The 21051-nt window shown below is 37.9% G+C and overlaps 1 protein-coding gene across 1 annotated transcript in view; it reads left to right on the top strand.

The window, feature by feature from the left end:
- CCDC146 (coiled-coil domain containing 146) overlaps window positions 1-21051 on the top strand; it is a 138554-nt gene that overhangs the window by 108274 nt on the left and 9229 nt on the right. The window contains exons 10-15 of the mRNA XM_036864252.1: window positions 12639-12734; window positions 13329-13499; window positions 16027-16115; window positions 16253-16417; window positions 17655-17879; window positions 19455-19683. Coding sequence (XP_036720147.1) covers window positions 12639-12734; window positions 13329-13499; window positions 16027-16115; window positions 16253-16417; window positions 17655-17879; window positions 19455-19683 — 975 coding nt within the window. The remainder of the gene's footprint in view (window positions 1-12638; window positions 12735-13328; window positions 13500-16026; window positions 16116-16252; window positions 16418-17654; window positions 17880-19454; window positions 19684-21051) is intronic.

Genomic DNA, 21051 nt, shown 5'->3' with positions numbered 1-21051 from the left:
GTTCACATATATTTTTTAAATCCAACTTTTCAAGTTATTCTTACTTGAAGTATTGGCTTACTACAAGCTATTCCATCTTAGCCCAAAGCCTTTCACATTAGTATGTTAAGTTGGAACTTTGGGTAAACACAGACCTTCTGGTACTCCACCTCAATCACGGTGAGATTTACAGTGATTAGCAGCTAAAACATTTCTTCTAAGACCTGGTGGAATCCTAGATGTGATGAATAGGAGGCTCTTAAGAGCAGCAAATGGTGTTTTTATTGATAATACAATCCCTGTTTATTGACCAAATAACCATAAGTAAGATTTCTTTAAACAATAATAGGAAAAAAATTATCATTGCCTTTAGTAATCTATTGTGGTGATTCCAGTAGTAAGTAAAGTCAGTCTGTTAAATATTTGCTAATGCTGACTCAACAAAACATTCCCCTTAAAAGTAAAAAGAAAGATAAATAGAAGCAGTAAGATAATTTGTCACTTAGAGAAATACCTATTAGTGATCTCAAAAGCAGTTATACACTGATAAAAGTCACAATATTGGTTCTAAAATATGACACACCCTAAACAGAATTAAGTTGGTCTCTACCAGAAAATCTCAATTAAATAAAATAGAAGGGGCACATAAACATAATATAAAATGTAATTCTGCCATTTATACTTCCAGTTAAGATATGAAATATTGCAGTAGACCATGGTTCCTGTCATAGTAGCCAGAAAAAATGGATAAACTAAAAATCAGATATTTTAAAAAGACATATGAGAGTTGTGGGAAGTAAATTCTAAAACAGCATAAACGCTTCCTAGGTGAACAGAGACAGGTAGGCTTTTTCCTCCCTGAAGCATTTGCCAAGTCTAGGCATGGGCAGGTAGAAGATGGGCCTCCCAAGAAATAACAAAGCTGGAGGCATAACCCTCCCAGACTTTAGACAATACTACAAAGCTACAGTAATCAAAACAACATGGTACTGGCACAAAAGCAGACATATAGATCAATGAAACAGAATAAAGAGCCCAGAAATAAACCCACACATCTTCAGTCAGTTAATCTTCAGCAAAGGAGGCAATAATATACAATGGAGAAAAAACAGTCTCTTCAGCAAGTGGTGTTGGGAAAGCTGGACAGCCTCATGTAAATCAATGATATTAGAACACTGCCTGACACCATACACAAAAATAAACTCAAAATGACTTAAAGACTTAAATGTAAGACATGAAACCATAAAAATTCTAGAAGAAAACATAGGCAAAACATTCTCTAACATAAATTCTCTTAGGTCAGTCTCCCAAGGCAATAGAAATAAAAGCAAAAATAAACAAAGGGAATCTAATCAAACATATAAGCTTTTGCACAGCAAAGGAAAGCATAAACAAAACGAAAAGACAACCAATGGACTGGGAGAAAATATTTGCAAATAATGCAACTGACAGGGATTAATTTCCAAAATATACAAACAGCTCATACAGTTCAATATAAAAAAAGAAAAAGAAAACAAACAACCCAATTAAAAATGGGCAGAGACCTAAACAGACATTTCTCTAAAGAAGACATACAGGTGGCCCTCAGGCACATGAAAAGATGCTCAACATTGTTAATTATTAGAGAAATGCAAATCAGAACTATAATGAAGTATCACCTCACACCAGTCAGAATGGTTATCATCAAAAAGTCTACAAATAATAAATGCTGGAGAAGGTGTGGAGAAAAGGGAACCCTCCTACACTGTTGGTGGGAATGTAAATTGGTACAAGCATTATGGACAACGGTGTGGAGGTTCCTTAAAAAACTAAAAATAGAGCTGCCATATGATCCAGCAATCCCACTCCTGGGCATATATCCAGAAAAGGCGAAAACTCTAATTTGAAAAGATACATCCACCCCAATGTTCATAGCAGCACTTTTGCAATAGCCAACACATGGAAGCAACCTAAGTGTCCAATCAACAGATGAATGGATAAAGAAGATGTTATATATATATATGCACATACACACACATACATACACACACAGAATATCAGCCATAAAAAAAATGAAATCATGCCATTTGCAGCAACATGGATGGACCTAGAGATTATCATACTAAGTGAAGTAAATCAGACACAGAAAGACAAATATCATATGATATCACTTATATGTAGAATCTAAAAAAATGATACAAATGAACTTATTTACAAAAGAGAAATAGACCCACAGACATAGGAAAAAAATTATGGTTACCAAAGGGGAAAGGGGAGGGGGAGGGATAAATTAGGAGTATGGGATTAACAGATAAATATCTACATATATAAAACAGGTAAACAACAAGGATTTACTGCATAGCACAGGTAACTATATTCAGTATCTTGTAATAACCTATTATGGAAAAGAATCTGAACCTGTACACCTGAAACTAACACGATACTGTAAATCAACTATAGTTAAATTTTTTAAATAAAGAAATTAGAAACAACAATGTCCTACTGTATAACACAGAGAACTATATTCAATATCCTATGATAAATCATAATGGAAAAGAATATTAAAAAAAGAATGTGTGTATATATATATGTATAACTGAATCACTTTGCTGTACAGCAGAAATTAACACATTGTAAATCAACTATACTTCAATTAAAAAAATATTAAAACTGAAAAAAAATTCGATAATGAATATACAACCTTTAACACCTTCCCAGGCAGACAGCAAGTGGACATGTTACCTCTTAGTAACAACAGTAGTGCTAACTACATGTGACACAGCTGCTGGGGATGTGGAAATAAATGCAGCCTATTTGAGAAGCTACAATTAGAAACAAGGAGACCTTTCGAACCCTGTTTTCTGCCTTCACTCGAAGGCTCGCCTCAGTGGCGCTCATTGCCCAGTAAGTTCCAAGCATAGTAGAGGATACCTCACCGGCCAGGGGCCTCCATCCATTGGCAAAAGGCCCACCTCCACGGTAAGAAACATGAGGTTGTGGGGAGCAGGCAGTAGTGCTCAGTGTCTAAACTCAATTCTGGATTGAGAGGAGAATCTTGCTAATTTGCTCCCAACACAAAGCACACAGGAGTAAGTATTTAATGCAAAGTAGAAATGACCGACCATATCCCGAGTCCAGGACTCTGCTGCTCCCAGGAACACCAAACTGAAACACCAAACTGAAAAGCAAAGTCATTTTGGAAGAAATAATCCAGCCTCACTTGCTCTAGTCACTTACTCTGCTTTGATGAATGCTCTAGAGTCTCTCTCCTTGTGCTGGCTTCTCAGCTCAGAATAGCTGGGGGTCTGGCATTCCTCTCAAGGCAACTGATTTGTACATCATTTTGGAAAGTTTGAGTGTTCATAAAATAAAACTAAATAGTGGCCTAGTGCCTACTTCAAAAAAGAAAAAGAGAGTTGAAGATAATGGTTTAAATGACTAAAAAAAATGTTCATTGCAAGATTATGTTTTTGGTCAATGAATGTAGACTGGAAAGTGTATTCAGGTAAAACTGATAAAAGAAAAATCAGAAGGAAGAAAAAAGAATGACCAATGACTAGAAGAGGCAATTTTTCAAGGAGTATAAAGAACCAAGGGTGAGTGCATATGTTTAAGAGTCTGAACTACTTGGGGTAACTCTAACTGTTCAGGGAACACAACAAGGGCCTACAGATCTCACACCAAATGGATAAATAATCTCTACTCCTCAAACTCTCACTTAAGAGGTAACATACACAGTCTCCCAAAGCAATAGAAATAAAAGCAAAAATAAAAAATATGGGACCTAATCTAACTTCCAAGGTTTTGCACAGCAAAGGAAACCATAAACAAAACAAAAAGACAACCTACGAAAGGGGAGAAAATATTTGCAAATGATGTGACCAACAAGGGATTAATTTCCAAAATATACAAACAGCTCATACAACTCAACAACAACAACAAAACAAACAACCCAATCCAAAAATAGGCAGAAGAACTAAACAGACATTTCTGTAAAGAATACATACAGATGGGCAACAGGCACATGAAAAGATCCTCAACATTGCTAATTATTAGAGAAATACAAATCAAAACTACAATGAGGTACCACCTCACACTGGTCAGAATGGCCATCATTAAAAAGTCTACAAATAAGAAATGCTGGAGAAGGTATGGAAAAAGGGAACCCTCCTACACTGTTGGTGAGAATGTAAGTTGGTGCAGCCACTATGGAAAACAGTATGGAGGTTCCTCAAAAAACTAAAAATAAAGTTGCCATATGATCCAGCAATCCCACTCCTGGACATATATCCAGACAAAACTATAATTCAAAAAGATACATGCACCCCTGTGTTCATAGCAGCACTATTCACAATAGCCAAGACATGGAAACAACCTAAATGTCCATCTACAGATGAATGGATAAAAAAGATGTGGTATATATAAACAAAGGAATACTACTTGGCCATAAAAAAGAATGAAATAATGCCATTTGCAGCAACATGGATGGACCTAGAAATTATCCTACTAAGTGAAGTAAGTCAGACAGAGAAAGGCAAGCACCATATGATATCACTTATATGTGGAATCTAAAATAATGACACAAATGAATTTATCTACAAAACAGACTCACAGACATAGAGAACAGACCTGTGGTTGACGAGAGAGACAGGGTGGAGGAGGGATGGACTGGGAATTTGGGATTAGCAGATGCAAACCATTATATATAGAATGGATAAACAACAAGGTCCTACTGTATAGCACAGGGAACTATATTCAATACCCTGTGATAAACCATAGTGGAAAAGAATATTAAAAAAAAGAATGTATATATATGTATAACTGAACCACTTTACTGTACAGCAATTAACACAACATTGTAAATCAACTATACTTCAATAAAAAAATGAAATATATCCAAAATAAATAAATGAGATGTGTGAAAAGTGTAAAAAAAAAATAAAATAAAAGCAACACACATATGCATCCTAAACTGAACTCTGAAGTATGTAATTATAATTTCCTCTCTGTTTGGTCCATCACTTTGCCAATAGTTTGTCCTTATTATGGTTTTTTCCTTCAAAGAAATGCAAATAAGATTCTTGGCTTTTAATCAAGAGAAGCCTTAAGTGCCCTATCGTCTATATTACTAAAGTAGAGTGGGCTCTGTTTGTTTCTGTATGTTGAAATACAGTTGGTCATGCAGTACCAAGAAATATATATGATTTTTATTGGGCTTTAAAAAAAAAAAAAAAAGAGAATATGGGCCTGCCATAGGGAGAGAGACTTTGTTGGGGTTAGGCAAAACGATGACAAATTGGAATATGGAGGATTTCTTAATCAAAGACATCACACTCTCAGGAAATCATACTACACATTACAGTACACCTCTGCATTTAATCGTGGCTCCTATTGACTTCCATTTGGCACTGAAGAGAAATAAAACCCCATATCTACACTTTAATACAGTCCCCTCAGTGACTAGAGGTTTTGCTCTGACATTCACCGTCATGTTTTAAGGGTTGGAATAGTATGACTCTGCAAGGTTATTCTCTTTCTAAACACAAAACCATGCCCAAGATTGTGACGACAACAACAAAATCCTCTAACCAAGTAAATATGTCACTTTCTGTACATACATGTCAAGCAGTATACCATGCAGGTCATCAATCCCAAGGGAGCAGAATGCCATGCACCACTCACCAGTCCTGGGGAGGAGGCCCGTTGCATCTTGGTATTGGAGTCACCAAGGAAAACACAATAGTCAAGCACTGGACGGAACAACACTTTACCTACATAAAGAAGAGACAGAGGAAGATCAGCTTCAGTAGTGGACATTGGTCCCCCGTGGCCAGCAGTCTCTCCTGACAGCCAGCTCAGGGTGATTGGCCTATGCTCACAACTGTCTTACCGCAGTGGAAGGAACATTGATCACCACCCCCCGCCTTGTGGAGTCTGAAATACTGAAAACTGGGGTGTGCCTGAGGGCCACTGACACACAGGCTTAAGCAGAACAAAGGAGTTCTCAATGTGCCTGAAACAGGGAAAGATATTCCCACACAAGGTGATAAACCCAGCACAGGCTGTGTGGACTCTCTATCGCTTTGTAAGGAAGTGCTCTAGGCCCAAAGCCCACTCTTACGTGGCCAAATGGGGGTGGAAAGACTGCATGCAGGAGACTGCCTTTCCCAACAGCACTTTTCTTTTATTTGTAGTTTTCTAGAAGTTTCATTTTTCTCTCCTCTGATTTAGAAGTGATTCTGCATCTCTCTCTTAATGACCCCCTTCCAGTGTTAAAGACAATTGAGACAACAGAACCATACGGAGGAGAGCATCAGCTTCGAGTCAGGCAGAGTCAGGTTTAAATCCTAGATCCATTGAACAGCTTCTGATGTTAGGCATTTCTAACCTTTGAACTGGGATTATTGCAAGGAATATAAGTGATTACACATGTGAAGGTGTGTGGTACCGAGAATACGATACCAAGAAATAAATGTTGCTTTCCTTCCTGTATACAAATAAACTTTTCCAAAGGCTCAAGAAAGTTTTTTAATCAGGATAAGACTTTGAATATGGCTATTTCATTCCAATGGAGAGGATGGAACCTTCAGGCCCTATTGATAACCCTCAGAAATGCCTCTTAGTATCCTCATCTGAATGACTGCCACTGCCCATCAGCTGTTCTCCCTAGGTTCTGTTCCTCTCATGTCCAATCTATCCTCCATTTTGCTACTAAATTAATATTTTTAAATGATACTTTCATGTGTCACCTGACCAAGACATTCAATGTTCTTTATTTTACATAATCATAGAATGAAAGAACTGAGAGGGATCATAAACATCATATGGTCCAAGGAAGGCAAGTGCCAGTTCTATTCAGCTGGCGGTAGCTCCTTGTAGTGACCATGTTGCAAAAGATTCTGAGACTCAGCACTGTCTTATCAGCTCTGCGGTTGATTAGTGATGTCTGCCTCAGGTATAGAAAGGTAGATGACAGCACATACACCATATATTTCCTAGTCTTAATCAAGTTGTCTTCCTTTAGCTGATTCTTGTGATATATCTTCATAGTCTAAGTAATATACTAATAATGCTACTCCTTGATTTTTCAGTTTTAGACCTGATTATTTTTACTTCTCACTATAAAAGATGAGGATTAAGCTTTCTTTATACCCCTGTTCAACACACACATTTCTTGTCCCTCCACACAATAAATAGCCTCATGACATAATTTTAACAATTTTGAAATTTCATATTTACATTATTATGAATATATAAAGGTTATTCACACCTGAGTCATATAATATCAGATAATTACTTACAAAATTTTGTGTTCCCCCAAATTTATAAACATTCTGGTTTTTTTATTTGTAGTTTTCTGTGTACTTATAATTAGTTCGACCCTAAACTGTCCTCTAATTGTATAAATTTCCTCTAAGCATGTTAAAACATATTTGGTAGTCTATTCATTTAATCTTCTTGAAGAAATCACTTCTGAGACTTTTCGGTAACCTCCAGCCAAAGTCCAGTAGGAACATATCTGTGGTTGAATGAGTTGAGTTTATTACTCATTGCAGCAAGGGAAAACACTCACCAGGGGGAACAGTAGAGTATCTCAGTACAGGGTATTAGAAAGGCCTTACAGGATTTGGGCTTGTGTTATATGTTTTGGGGGATAGTTTAAGAAAATGGGACTCTGCCCTAGATTTGAATATTGTCAGAAAGTTAGGGTAATTCTATGATTGAGTATCTTAATAAATCTTAAGATAGAAAGAGAAAAGACTAGATTAAAGCTAAAGCTGTAATTGGTAAGGAAGACTGTGAGATGGGAATACGTGATATTTTGTGGCTTGGAAAATGTTCATGTTTTTGTCTGTGACCAAAGACAGAGTGGTCTTGTTTTTTTCTATGATCATAGAATGGTCTTGTCTGATGGTGATTTTCTGTGAAATTGTTTGTGTTCAATGGGAGAACACCAAGGCCCACCTGTGAGTGCCAACTCCCAGATCTCAGAAGCTGCTTTTCCCTTCTCAGCCTTCTGATCTGTAACAAACTGGTCTCACTTCTCTACATGTACACTCCCCAGCTTAGGAGCCTTACTCCATCATCTTGGTGACTCCCTTTACCTCTCTCCTATGTTGGATCCCCTATTTCATGTGTCTCTTCTATTTCTCTTTTGGCTTATTCTCTTTTTGTGGGAGGAGCATGTCTTCCAGTAGCTTCCTAAGAAAGGTGAATGGAAAGTAGTTTCTTAAGACCTGTGTGTCAGAAAGTGCATGTCAGAACACCTTTCATGTCAGAAAATATTTTATCCTCTCTAGCGTCATAGATAATTAATACTTTAACTGAATATGACATTTTAATTGGAAATTATTTTTCCTCATAATGAAGACATTGATCAATTGTCTTTTATCATCTAAAGTCACTACTAAGAAACTTGGTGTCAATTCTGATACTTGATCCTTTGTTTGAAACCAGTTTTGTTTTTTTTTTTTCCATGCTGGAAACTTGTAGGATTTTTTACTTGCCTCTAAAATTTTTAAATTTCACAATGAAGTTCCCACTTGTGGGGCTTCTACTTTTAGCCATCGTGCTGGACACTTAGTGGGCTCTCTGTATATGGAAACTCATGTCTTTCAATTCTGAGACTTTGTCTTAAATAATTTCTCCAATTTTGTCCACTTTTATTTTATTGTTCTCTTTCTGGGACCCCTATTACCCAGATGTTGGACCTTCTAAAAGAGTCTTTTAACATTCTTGTCTTTTTTTTCTCTTATTTTTCATTCTTTTGTTTTTTGGACTTGCTACAAGGGAGATTTCCTCAACTTTTTCTTCCAGTCATTCTATTTAATCTTACATTCTGCTATCATATTTTAAATTTCCATGATCTCTTTTTCTCCTAATGTTTATTTCTTATAGTATCCTTATTCTTACTTCATATCTTCTGTTATCTCACTGAGAATGTTAATGATAGTTTTTTATTTTTTTCTTCTTTCTGCAAATTACATTTTTCTTCAGATTACATCTTCCTGGTTTTTTGTTTGTTTTTGTGTCCTTGTTTGTTCTTTTCTCTTTCGTACTAGAAACTTTTCTCAAATATCTGGTAATCCTTATCTATCTGCTTATATTTAAGAGTGGGATACTGTAAAGCTAACTGGATGCTGTTTCTGATGATGAGGTTTGCCACTATAGACTGATCTGACTGGACACAAATATGTCAGGAATGGCTCTTCACCAAAGAGGAAATTGTGGTAGAATGCTCACAAGTTGTTCATATTTTAATAAAGAAATGCTATTTATATTAGGATACGTCTAGCTATTAAGCTCATAAAATAACACTCATATAATGTAGAACTAACAGAAATGAAAATATATTAAAATCCTTTTCCTTCAGTGCTTTCAGGAAAAGTCTATGTTTTTGTCCTAGTTCAGTTTCAGGGAGAGACTAACTTCCTCTTTGAACTTATGACTTATAATTAGCCCAGCCATAGTCCTATGCTGGCTGGCAGTACTTGAAAATAGGAGTGGGTCAGGCCAGTCACTCCCAGCCTGAATGAACATTTCAAACTTGCATGCAATCTGAAAACAAAATGATTAAAAAAGATAAGCATGAAGAGCTCAGGCTATTCTTCAAAATTTGTTTCCCCCTAGGGACAGTTGTTTGATTCTCTTAGGCCTTTGACTGTAGAGACTCTCCCAGAATTCGGAGCCACAAACCTCATGAAAATTTCAAATATTTTAGAAAAACATCAGAGCCTTAAAGAAACTGAGGTTCACTGATATAAAATAATTGGGATGTTTACAACAGAATATGTCTAATTTCTTAACTTTATGAAAGTTACTGATGTTTATTCATATATTAAAAATGTCAGAAAGAACAGACACCAATCTATTAATGCTGCCTCCTGGTGAGTAACATTTGAAGTAGAGGTGGGGAGCAGAAGATGTTTAATTTCTTACTTTACTTAGTGTTTTATTTATTTATTTATTTTTGCTTACAATGAACACACGTTAATTTTTTTTAAAATATGAAATGCTACTCTATAAAAATCAAAACAAAGAACTAAAATAAATAAGCTTACAAAACCTGATATAAGCAGTTTGGGGCCCAAAAACAATGGTAAATTACTTTACCTCAATATTAGAACATAATTAGAACTTTTAATACTTGATCAGTTTTTTCCCTTTCCCATTAGTGGAAGCTTCAGCCTAACTCCAGCCCATTTTCCAGATTACCTTAGAAAGATTTCCTTTCAAAAGATATATCAATTAGGTTTACAATTTGGCTGCAAGAAGTAAAAGAAACTCAATTACAGTGGCTGAAGTAAATAGAGGGTTGTTTTATTCACATAATAAAAAATCCAGAGATAGGCACACACCAGGTAGTTTCACATAATGAAAAGTCCAGGATCCTCTTAGCTTTTTCTTCTGTCATCTTTAACATGCATATTTTTTTCCTCCAAGGTCACAAAATGGCCATTCTGCCTTTGGGCATAAAATCACACAGAAGTGGGGAAGGGCAGAGAGCAAGATGCATATGGCAGATGACTTGGCGGACTCTGTCTTTTAAACAGGGAAACAGTCACTTTCCCAGGAGCCCTGTCCAGGAGATTTCCACTTACATTTTATTGGCCTGTCCTGGCTCATCTCGTCACCCCCAACTGCAAAGGAGTCTGAAGATTTTCTGATACATTGCAGCTCTGAACAAAATTGGGGTTCTGTTAGTAAGGTCAAAGTGGAGCACAGACATTGGCTAGGCAGCCAGCAGGCTCTGCTACCAATGGCTTACCTTGTTACCTCTTCCACAAACCAAGCATACTGAATTCCTTCCTGAAACTAGAGGGGTGGGTTTGTGGAGCATTGAGAAATGTGTCAGAGAAGCAGTTAGCCAGAGTTCAAAAATTAGTATCATTCACCGCAGTATTGTTTGTAATTTGAAACATTGGAGAAAACCTGAATGTCTGAGACCTGAATCCAGGAAAATTTGTCAGGAGCCTTTAGTTGACAGAGTAGTTGATGAGTGTGCTCTCATCAGATCTTCTGTAGAAAGCTTACAAGCTTCTCTAGTCCCCGTTAGTATACATGTACAGATTTGCCGACACTTGGGAGCAAATCACGTGGAGCAGCCCATTCCTGGACACCAGTGGCAGAGAAACAGACAGACACCAAGATGCTTGCTGGACTCCAGCCTGTCCAGGAAGAATTAACCCTACTTTCCAGAAGGAGAAATCAAAGTCTTCCTCGCTGGCTTCTTAACTTTTCCATGAAATCTTTCCTGATTATTCAATTCTACGTTGAGCTCTCCATTGTCTGACTTGCGGTAGCAATTATCTGCTCATCAAAATCACAACTCCTATATATTGTTACATGGATTTCACAAGACCACGTCTCATCTTCCTAAGTCCAGCGCGTGCTTCTCAGCAGCTAGCTCTCCATGGTAGGAGAGGCCATGGAAAGCAGGATGTCGCTGGGCATCTGTGGGTACAAAAGATGCTACTGACGATGCACAGGTTCATGATTGTGGGGCATCCAAACACACTTCAGCTACTTTAAAACTTCGGAGGGATCCTGTTTAGTGACCTTTAAATCACTAAAGAGTATGATCTTCCCTTCCTGGGTCAAATTTTAGTCAATATTCAATCCTGGTGCCTAGAAGTGTGTGCTGTCACAGTAGGAAATGAACCACATCAGATTGCTTTTGGTGTGAAGATCCAACTCTAAGTCTGCTCTGAGTCAAGTATGCACTCAGCACCCCCAGATAACCCTTCCTGTATCCTTGGATGGTACTCCTTCCCCATCAGTCACTGCGTGTCCTCTTTCTCACTGCTCTCTTCTCCATCAAAAAGAATCTGATAAGCTCATTCCTAATAAGACAGCAAAGACTGATAGAATAAGATGTTGCCCTCTCTTCAAAGTACTTCAACAGAGGACAAAAGCACAAGCCAGTACAACTGAAATACAATGGTGGAGTTTCAAGTATCAACAAAAAAGTTAAGAGGTTTTTCTTTTGTGTAAGAACTTTCCAGGTACTCAAACTACTACATAAGAGTAGCCAACTATTCTGTTATTAATAGTTCCAACTATTCTGTTAATAGTTCCTATTAATAGTTCCTAATTTGAAATCTATAGTGTTTCATAAATGAATTCAGATTTTATAAGTATAATAAATATCATTTGAATATGCATGTTTCCAAAGTGCTGAGTCATGAGTTAGAGAGGCAGTAAAATACAGTGTTAGGACCATGGGATCTAACTGCCTGGGTTTGCACGTACGTCACTGAGGCAAGGTGCTTAAATGTCTTTGTTCCTCATTCTCCTCATCTGTACAATTGGAGATAATATTACCTACCTCGTGGGGTTACGTGAGGATTAAATAAGACCATACATATAAACACTTAGAACTTTGCCTAACACACAGTCGTACTCTATAAATGTTAGCAACTGTTAGTAGTAAGAGTTTTTATTTCCTAATGAATGAGAAATAGAATATTTGCAGCTGGTGAATTACAGATTTTTGACAAGTCTTCATATTTTAGTTTACCATGACTTTATAAAGAATATTCAGCATAATAGGCAGTTCCTTTAAGAGTAAGAATCATAATTTCCCTACCATTTGCAAAAGGTCATGACAGGGTTGACTACATGACACTGAAGATTTCTTTCAATAGGTATAAACACCTATTTTAAACTCTGATTTCCAGATTGAAGCTATCCCTAAAGATGATTCTACATTAATTGAGAGAAGGCGAGAGCTCCATAAGGAAGTTGAAGTGGCTAAGAGGAATTTGACCCAGCAGGTTAATATCAACTTTCACTTAAGCTTCTATCTAAGAATGATTAAAGCAAACTTGTGTTGTTAACTGTGTTCCATGAAACCTCATTAACAGGAGAGTCATCAAAGAGAATATGATCCTACTTAATGTGGGTCTGTTTCTTTATCTCAAAGTCCACTCCAAACCCATATTAAAATTTGGGAAAAAAAAAAAAGAATGTGTTTTAACCAGCAAAAATTACACAGATTCATGAGATTTTAAAGTAAAAAGCCTACTGGTTAAAAATGAACAATAAGTGTTTTATTTCACCCACGTCTAATTTCAAATTTTGCTCATTCAAGCCACTGTCAAAGTGTTTTAAAACATGCTTTTATTTCCCTTCAAAAAATTACTTGAAAATACAATCTGAATAAGAAAAAGTTCTACGTTAAACATGTTATCATGTTTGCACATTCTTTTATAAGATAAAGCAAATACTTGGTGCTAAGGCAGCAGAGTTACATTTTGTGTTTTAACAAAATAAACTCTACATAGAAAATTTAAAAAGTAGTCTGAGATACTGGCCTTAGTATGTTCTTTCAAATAAATGCATTATAATATTTGTGTTTTTTTCAAAAGAAAATCCTATCAGAAGCTGAGTCTAAGTTAGTAGAACAGCAACTTGCTGAAGAAAACAAGCTTTTAAAGGAGCAAGAAAACATGCGAGAGCTGGTATTCAACCTTGTCCGTATGACTCAAATCAAAATTGACGAGAAAGAGCAAAAATCCAAGGATTTCCTGAAAGCTCAGGTAACTGCATTTTTGTAACCATCCACTAATGACCACAGGAGTCCAGGGTAGCCTCCTTTTAATACAATGTTCATCAGAAAACTATGATTTTTAGTCTCCTTCAAGTTCAGTGACTATACAGCTTCCCTAAACAAAACTCAATCATGCACTGAAAAATATTCCAAGGATTCAACTGGCAACAGCTAACAATCTAGAGGGGAAAAGAACTAGGTCAATGACAACAAGCAGAGGATTTGAACAGATGACAATTGCAGTAAGAATAAGGTGGGTGCCTTCAGGGAACACGGCTGACAGGCGCACAGGCGCAGGTGTCTGTGATTCGCCACCATCTCATAGTCCATTGTGATTTGCCCAGAACAACTCAGAAGCCACAGCATTAGACCACTCTCCTTCCCAAGTTCATCAAGCCAGCATCATTTAAACCAATCCTAGGACAATTACCCTTAGTAACTGCTTCACCCCATGACTCTCCTGGGCTCCTGACAAAGTACCAGAGCTGACCCAGTGCAACATCCCCAAACAAAACCAACAAGGAAACCAATAGCAAAAACAACCCTCCTATCATGCTAGCTAAAACACTAAAATTAGAATCATTTATTCCACATAAGGATTGTGTCCAGAAGTCCCCTGTTAAAAATGAATACGATGTGACATGTTACGAAAACAGAATACCTGAATTTACCACGTGACCCAGATGTTGGCTGTTTCTGAGTGCAGCTTTATCTAATTCTGAGCAAGCATTCACACAGGGTAGCATTTCCTCTTGTTTTCCAGAAAGAACTCACATCAAAGCATTCGTGAGCCATGAGGTTAAGTACAGATGAGAGAAAACTGGGGTGAAGATCTACATCACACAACCCACAGCAAACTATTCAAATTGTCCTTTAACTGTTTATTTCCCACCCACCCACCCAGAACATTTGAGAGAGAGAAACTAAAAGAAGTTTAGCATGGCTGGGGCATGGGAAGATGGGGAAAAGGGTGTCAAATAGTGAGACCAGAGAGCAGGAAAGGTCAGGTGGTGAAGGTCACTTAATCCCTATTGAGCAGTTTGGACCCTGGTCCCAGAAGCTGAGGCAAAGCCCAGAAGAGTTCATGGGGTAGTTGCGTTTCAGGAAAGAAAGGCAAGGCAGTGGCCGGGGAGGAAAGGGGGAAAGAAGGCTGCCTGAGGGAACAGGGTGGCGGAGGGGAGGAGGGACAGTAGCAAAACGAGGAGAGGAGAGGACAGAGGGACACTTACTACGAGGAACATGGATCTGTTTTACGAACTAGACAATTTTTTAATTAACCTCAAAAACTGACACATGTGTTATCTATGTGTGACTAATCTATGTCAGCCAAACCTCATTACTAAATGAGCGAATTCAATTCTTTAATTTCTCTCAAAGAAGATCAGTTTTCTCTTGAAATATGGAAATCAATAAAGGAAAAATACTGTTTTCCTTAAGTATTCTTAGCATTGGGAATTAGTCTGTTAAACATCGGCTGTAATAAACTATAACTGCCTTAAGACAACAGTCAATCTTATTTATTTTCACCTCTCATCTATATCCCTAAGATAAAAGGTGAAGGGGAAAAAAAAGTCAGTGTTACTACTACCTCCAAGATGGAGTGGATGACACATTTTTTATCTCTTTAATTCTTCATACACGCAGTTACTTAAATAATATTAGTTTCTTCCTGACTCCCCTTCTCACTGAGAACAACATAAAATTGCTACATGTCAATCTTGGCTCTGATGCCTAGTTTCTTTTGAATAACCATATGGGTTTTGCTCTCACGGTCCTTAAGAGAAGGCCAGCAGAAACTATTTCCTCTGGTTTCTACTAGCAAAATACTGTACTTCTTTGAATACGTTTCTCACCCTAGATAAAGGACCCAGCATCTTTGTATTTGAAGAACGTAACTAGCGCATTTAACATTTGGTATATATTGAGCACTTTGGAAATATAACTGCCGTCTTTTAAAATATTCATGTGTAATCTGTTTTTCAGCTCCCTATGGGGCTGGTCTCAGCATGGCGCTTCACTGTGTAGGAAAACACACCCACCGTACAAAAAAATGGAAAAGCGCTTTAAAAGCGTGGCTTCAGTCTCACAAAATACCACAGAGCCTTCAACTCGTAACATTTATCAAAACCGACTCCAAGTCCCCTTCTCTCATCTACCTTCCACAAATTCCTCACTCACCCAGCCCAGCCGTGCCGTCCACAATCATTCTTCTGCTCTTCAAAAGTTTCCCGAACTTTTCCTCAAACCGACCTGGGCAGTCTCCTTTCTTTTCCTCCTCTCTCGATCTTTCTCTCCTTTGATTAACCTTCTGTCCTAGCCAACGTGATTCAGTTCAGCTGGCCAGGCGATTTTCATCCCCCACCCCCTTTCCTCTTCCCCCTGATCTGCAGGACCCAGCTGATGAAAATAGAATTGTCCTTAATGGGCAGTAATGAGATGGGTTGAGGCTGGGAGTATCCATATGCTGTTGGTGGTAGGCTATTTTTAAAATTTCACTATCAATTTGTATATTTCAGCAAAAATATACCAACATTGTTAGGGAGATCAAAGCAAAGGATCTTGAAATCCGGATACACAGGAAGAAAAAACGAGAAATTCATCGGAGGTAAAAGAATTACATGAGGACTTATCTAGTTGGCTGGGGGAAAAAAAACCTATTTATTTCACAAATTTCAAAAACACTTGTAATAGATATATAAATCTTATTTTACTCAAAAAAAAAAAAAACTTGTATTTTCACAGACTCAGAGAGTTTGCTAAACTGTATGACACTATTCGAAATGAAAGAAACAAATTTATTAACTTACTTCACAAAGCTCACCAGAAAGTCAATGAAATAAAAGAAAGGCATAAAATGTCATTAAATGAACTGGAAATTTTAAGAACTAGTGCAGTTACTCAAGAAAGGTAAGTGTTATAATAACTACTGTCCTTTCAAAAATTTCTCTTCGGAGTCATTAAGCGATAAGATACCCTGGGGATGATGAAATAGAAAATAAGTCTTTTACAAAACTAGAAAAGCCCTTGCTCACACACCCCCCTTTACAGCTGACAAGGTAAGCATCTGAATGGGATTCCTTATGCTTCTGTTTGGGAGCCATATTTAAGTGGATGGAAAACTATACTCTGTAACTATGCTCACTTCATTTTCATTTACTCATCTAGAAATAAAAGCACAAATTTGACAGTTGCCATTTAATGTTAGAAGACAAATGTTTATAGACCAGCATCCCATGATTGTAGATGTGAAGCATCTAATGAGCTTATGTGAGGCAGTATGGCAGAGTGGTTAAGAGAGGGGGCTTTCTAGACCCAAATCCCAGCCCTGCCACTTATTAGCTGTGTGATCTTGGGCAAGCTACCCTAGCTCTCTGGGCTCACTTTTTTTACCCATAGAAATAGCCCTTTATATAGGACTTTTTGTTATTAAATGAATTAATCCAATGGTTGTTTTTTTAAACTTTATTCTTTACCGTGTGCCAAGATCTGGTAGACTCTTTCACCTGTATTTAGTCCCTGATCCACAGAGTCTATACAACCTGAACTTTTTCTGGTGGCCACTATTGCCCAGTTTCCTTTTATAGAGATATTACAAAATGGTCTCTTGTGTGTGGGGTAGTGGAAGGGGGTTGGGTGGGAGTAGAGGTGTGAGGGGATTGGTATGAAAAGGCAAATCTAACATCCTAATCAGTTTCTCATCCTACATGAAAGTAAAATATCATTTACAGAGGCCATGCATTCATTCAGCATTTATTGTGATGCTATATTGAGTCAGGCACTACCTTAGGTCCAGTGGACATTGTCAGATATAACCGCCTCCGCCCTCAAGATAGCAGAGTCTCCCCGGGATGCCAGAGCAGTAAATGAATCACTTTAGTCTCTTGCTTTGATAAATCGGGGCAGCAGACGCTTGGGGCACAAAGGAAAGATGTCCTAATCCAGATAAGGGCAAATCGGAGACCTGGGAAATTACAGAAGTTCCTGAAGAGTATCATGTGATGAATATCATTACTACTATTGTCATTTCAAGGGACACACTAAATCAAGAGCTACCTTGACACTGCTTGTGTTTCAGAAGTCTTTATTGTTTTTAAAGAAACTAAAGGAAATTATAATCGTACCCATTTTCCCATTATTTTTAAAGAAAGCTACAAAATTCTATGCTGAAGCATGCCAACAACATTACCATCAGAGAAAGCATGCAAAACGATGTGTGCAAAATTGTAGCAAAACTTCAGGAAATGAAAGAGAAGAAGGAAGCCCAGTTAAATAACACTGACAGACTTGCCAACATGATCACAGTGATTGAAGAGGAGATGGTGCAGCTTCGCAAAAAATACGAAAAAGCCGTTCAGCGTCGAAATGAAAGGTAAAAACCAGGAACCTGATAGGAGAGCAAAGCACCCAGAGATCCGATTTATAAATGTTGCACATTTTTCTCTAGACTTGACAGGGGATAGTGAGGGACATTTGACACTCAGGTTTCATTAGCCTTTGCAGGGTGGGGAGGGGGCTTTCCCTGAAAATAAGAAACTCTGTCCTCCTAAGAAAGACAGGCAAGAGTAGGGTTTGGCAAGTTGCTCGCTTAAGGATCAAAGTCCTTTACCGGGCTACTACTCAGGATCAGGATACCATCAAATTACTTCAGTATAACTGACATAAATAAGTCTTTGGATCTTGTATTCACTTGGGGGGCAGGTTTATTCATTAAGCCATTCACCCAGTTCATTTTCTCAGCAAGTAAGCCATTCACCCAGTTCATTTTCTCAGAGTAGCATTATTTCTCCCAGCTATAATAATATTATTAATTGATTACTACTTAACAGTTTTCCCAAGTTGCTTGTGCTCTGAGAAATCTGGCGTGTGAGATTGTAGAGCCCTGTAGTAATTACATCAGGTATTAGATTTTTTTTCATCAAACCTTGATTGTGTGCTGTTCTGTGTAAGGCTGTGTTCTGTGTTAAGTGCTGGGCCCTGAAAGTACAAAAAGGTGGTAAAGCATCGCACCTGGCTTCTGTTGTCCAGAGAACAAAGAAGCTCATGAGATGAGCCAGTGAATGACAAATGAAACAAAATACAGAGCTAAGATTAGCCAAATACACCCCTGTGCACACATGTTTTGAGGGAGGAGAGAGAGAGAAAGAGAAGCAATTAAGATGCACTCGGGGATAATGGATACGCACGGTGTGGGGGAAGAACTTCAGGGTGTGACGAACACCACTTTTTCAAAGGGCTGGCAGGTGTTCTCTCTGGGGAAATAAAAAAAGTCCTCTTATTTGGCTCCTGGCACAAACCAAAGCATTTAGGCAGTGTGCTCCCAGGCGGTGGTCAGTTCTGGGGCTGGAATTAGAAAATTCTTACTTTGTTTCTTCCCCATAGTCTCCTCACAAGGAGGGGGTCTTTCCTCTGGCATGATTACAAAGGACTGTAATCATGGGGATTTGCCTGTTTATGGGGAAATGTACATCAGAAATATTTAACTTTAAAAGAGCTTAGTGGTCCTGGCAAGTTAGATAGAACCGAATAGCTGCCAGAAACGCATTCCCTGGCCCCCTGCCTAGGTACTTCTGGCCAGCCCTCGGTTGGCAGGTCTGGCCCAGGAAGAGGGTCTGCAGAAAATCAGACTCTGGGATCACGTTGTTCATGCCTGGGGAGTGACACTCTTTGCCACCCCAGGAGGACCATTGGGACGTGCAGAGATAGTGTGGCCAGCCCACAACATAGTCAGCTCAGAGCCCAGATTCTACACAACCCTCTCTCTCCCATGCCCAGAAAAATTCAAAACGTGGAGTTTAACTAGAAAGCCAGCAGTGAATATCTATTGCCTTCTGGAATCATGCAGTGTTGATGTGTATTTTGCACCCAAATCCAGAGAGAACCACAGTGACTAGTAAAACAGCGGCCTCAACATCCTCTTAGCCTCTGCCTCTCAATTTGACCATAGTGGTGTTCAGCTGATAGAGCGCGAAGAGGAAGTGTGCATTTTTTATGAAAAAATAAACATCCAAGAGAAGATGAAGCTAAATGGAGAAATTGAAATACATTTCCTGGAAGAAAAGATTCGATTCCTGAAACTGAAGATTGCGGAGAAGCAAAGACAGATTCACGTGACCCGGAAATTGCTGCCAGCCAAGAGGGCTCTGGATGCTGATTTAGCAGTGCTCCAGATTCAGGTGGGAAAAGTGTTGATGACACACTTCCTGGGAACATTTGCTGCTTTTTTCTTTTTTTTTCTCCTTTATTGCTTTGTAGGTCATATAAGTTCTTACATGTAAATCAAGCCATGCTACTCCTGGTACCTACAAGAACTCTTGAGTTAAATGTCCTGTTTGAAAATGCCTTTGAACACTGCTCCAGGGCAGAATCTGTGCTTCAGGCATCTGAGCTACAGATTGTCTTTTTTTCCCCCATGAAGCACTTTCTGCCTTTCTTGGAATTTAGACCTTCCCAAATCTCAGCTCTAACTCAGCTGCTTCAGAGCTCAAAACTTCAGTAAGCCAGGCTTTCACTACGGCCAGCATAACTGGTTTTATTTGGTTTGTTTTTATTTTTATTTTTATTCATAATTATGTTTTTGATGCTTGCTGGAAAGATCCTGCAGACCATCTAGCTCTCTTGTTTTTGATTCTCTTTGATATTCTAGAACCAAGATTGTTGTTTCTTATTAATGGGTAATCGCATATAATCAGACTCCTTATTAACCCCTGTAGTTTCCCTGTAATTTAATAACTTGGCCTCTGACATGGCCTTTTTTAAAGTGGAATAAAGTCATAAAATTTAAACATAAAATAGCAAGTAAATAAATAAAACCATAAATATAAAGCCATTTTCTTCACATGTAATAATTATACTTTTTTCTTAATGAAAACAGAAGAAAAAATTAAACTAAACAATTTGTGGCCTAAACTTTTTTCCATTGACTCAATGTAGCAGGAATACATTTTAACCTATAACATGTTTTCTAAAATGCCAGGTTTAGGGACTTCCCTGGTGGTCCAGCGGCTAAGACTCCGCCTTTCAATGCAGGGGTGTGGGTTCGATCCCTGGTCCGGGAACTAAGATCCCACGTGCCACGGGGTGTGGCCAAAAGTTTTTAAAATAATAATAAAATGTCAGGTTTGCTTTCAGATTTTTTTCTGATTATAAAATTAAGACATACTCTGTTAATGAAGTTTTGAAAAAAAATACAAAAATTTTAAAGAAAAAAAATTCTATCCCCAACATATAATCACTATTAAAATTATCAGAAATCTGGAAGAAATCCTTCTGGTCTTTTTCTAGGTTTACAAGTAAATGGTTTTCATTAGCTCATGCTATAGACACAGTTTTGGGTCATTTTTTTTAAATTTAATCACGTCATGGGATTCACAGGACTTTATGGAACTGAATGATGGTTCTACTTTCATATTTTATGGCATTTCAACGTGTAATATGCTATACAGATGATAGGATCTTTCATTTTACACAAACATGGTAAGGTTTTGATTCCAGTGTTTGTTTCTTTAGCCATATGTTCTCCCATTCACTTCTTCAATAAGTGT

Source organism: Balaenoptera musculus, chromosome 9 (assembly GCF_009873245.2).
Source record: "Balaenoptera musculus isolate JJ_BM4_2016_0621 chromosome 9, mBalMus1.pri.v3, whole genome shotgun sequence".
NCBI lineage: Eukaryota > Metazoa > Chordata > Mammalia > Artiodactyla > Balaenopteridae > Balaenoptera > Balaenoptera musculus.
Note: the sequence above shows the minus strand (reverse complement) of the source record. Positions and strands in the feature narration are given on the sequence as shown.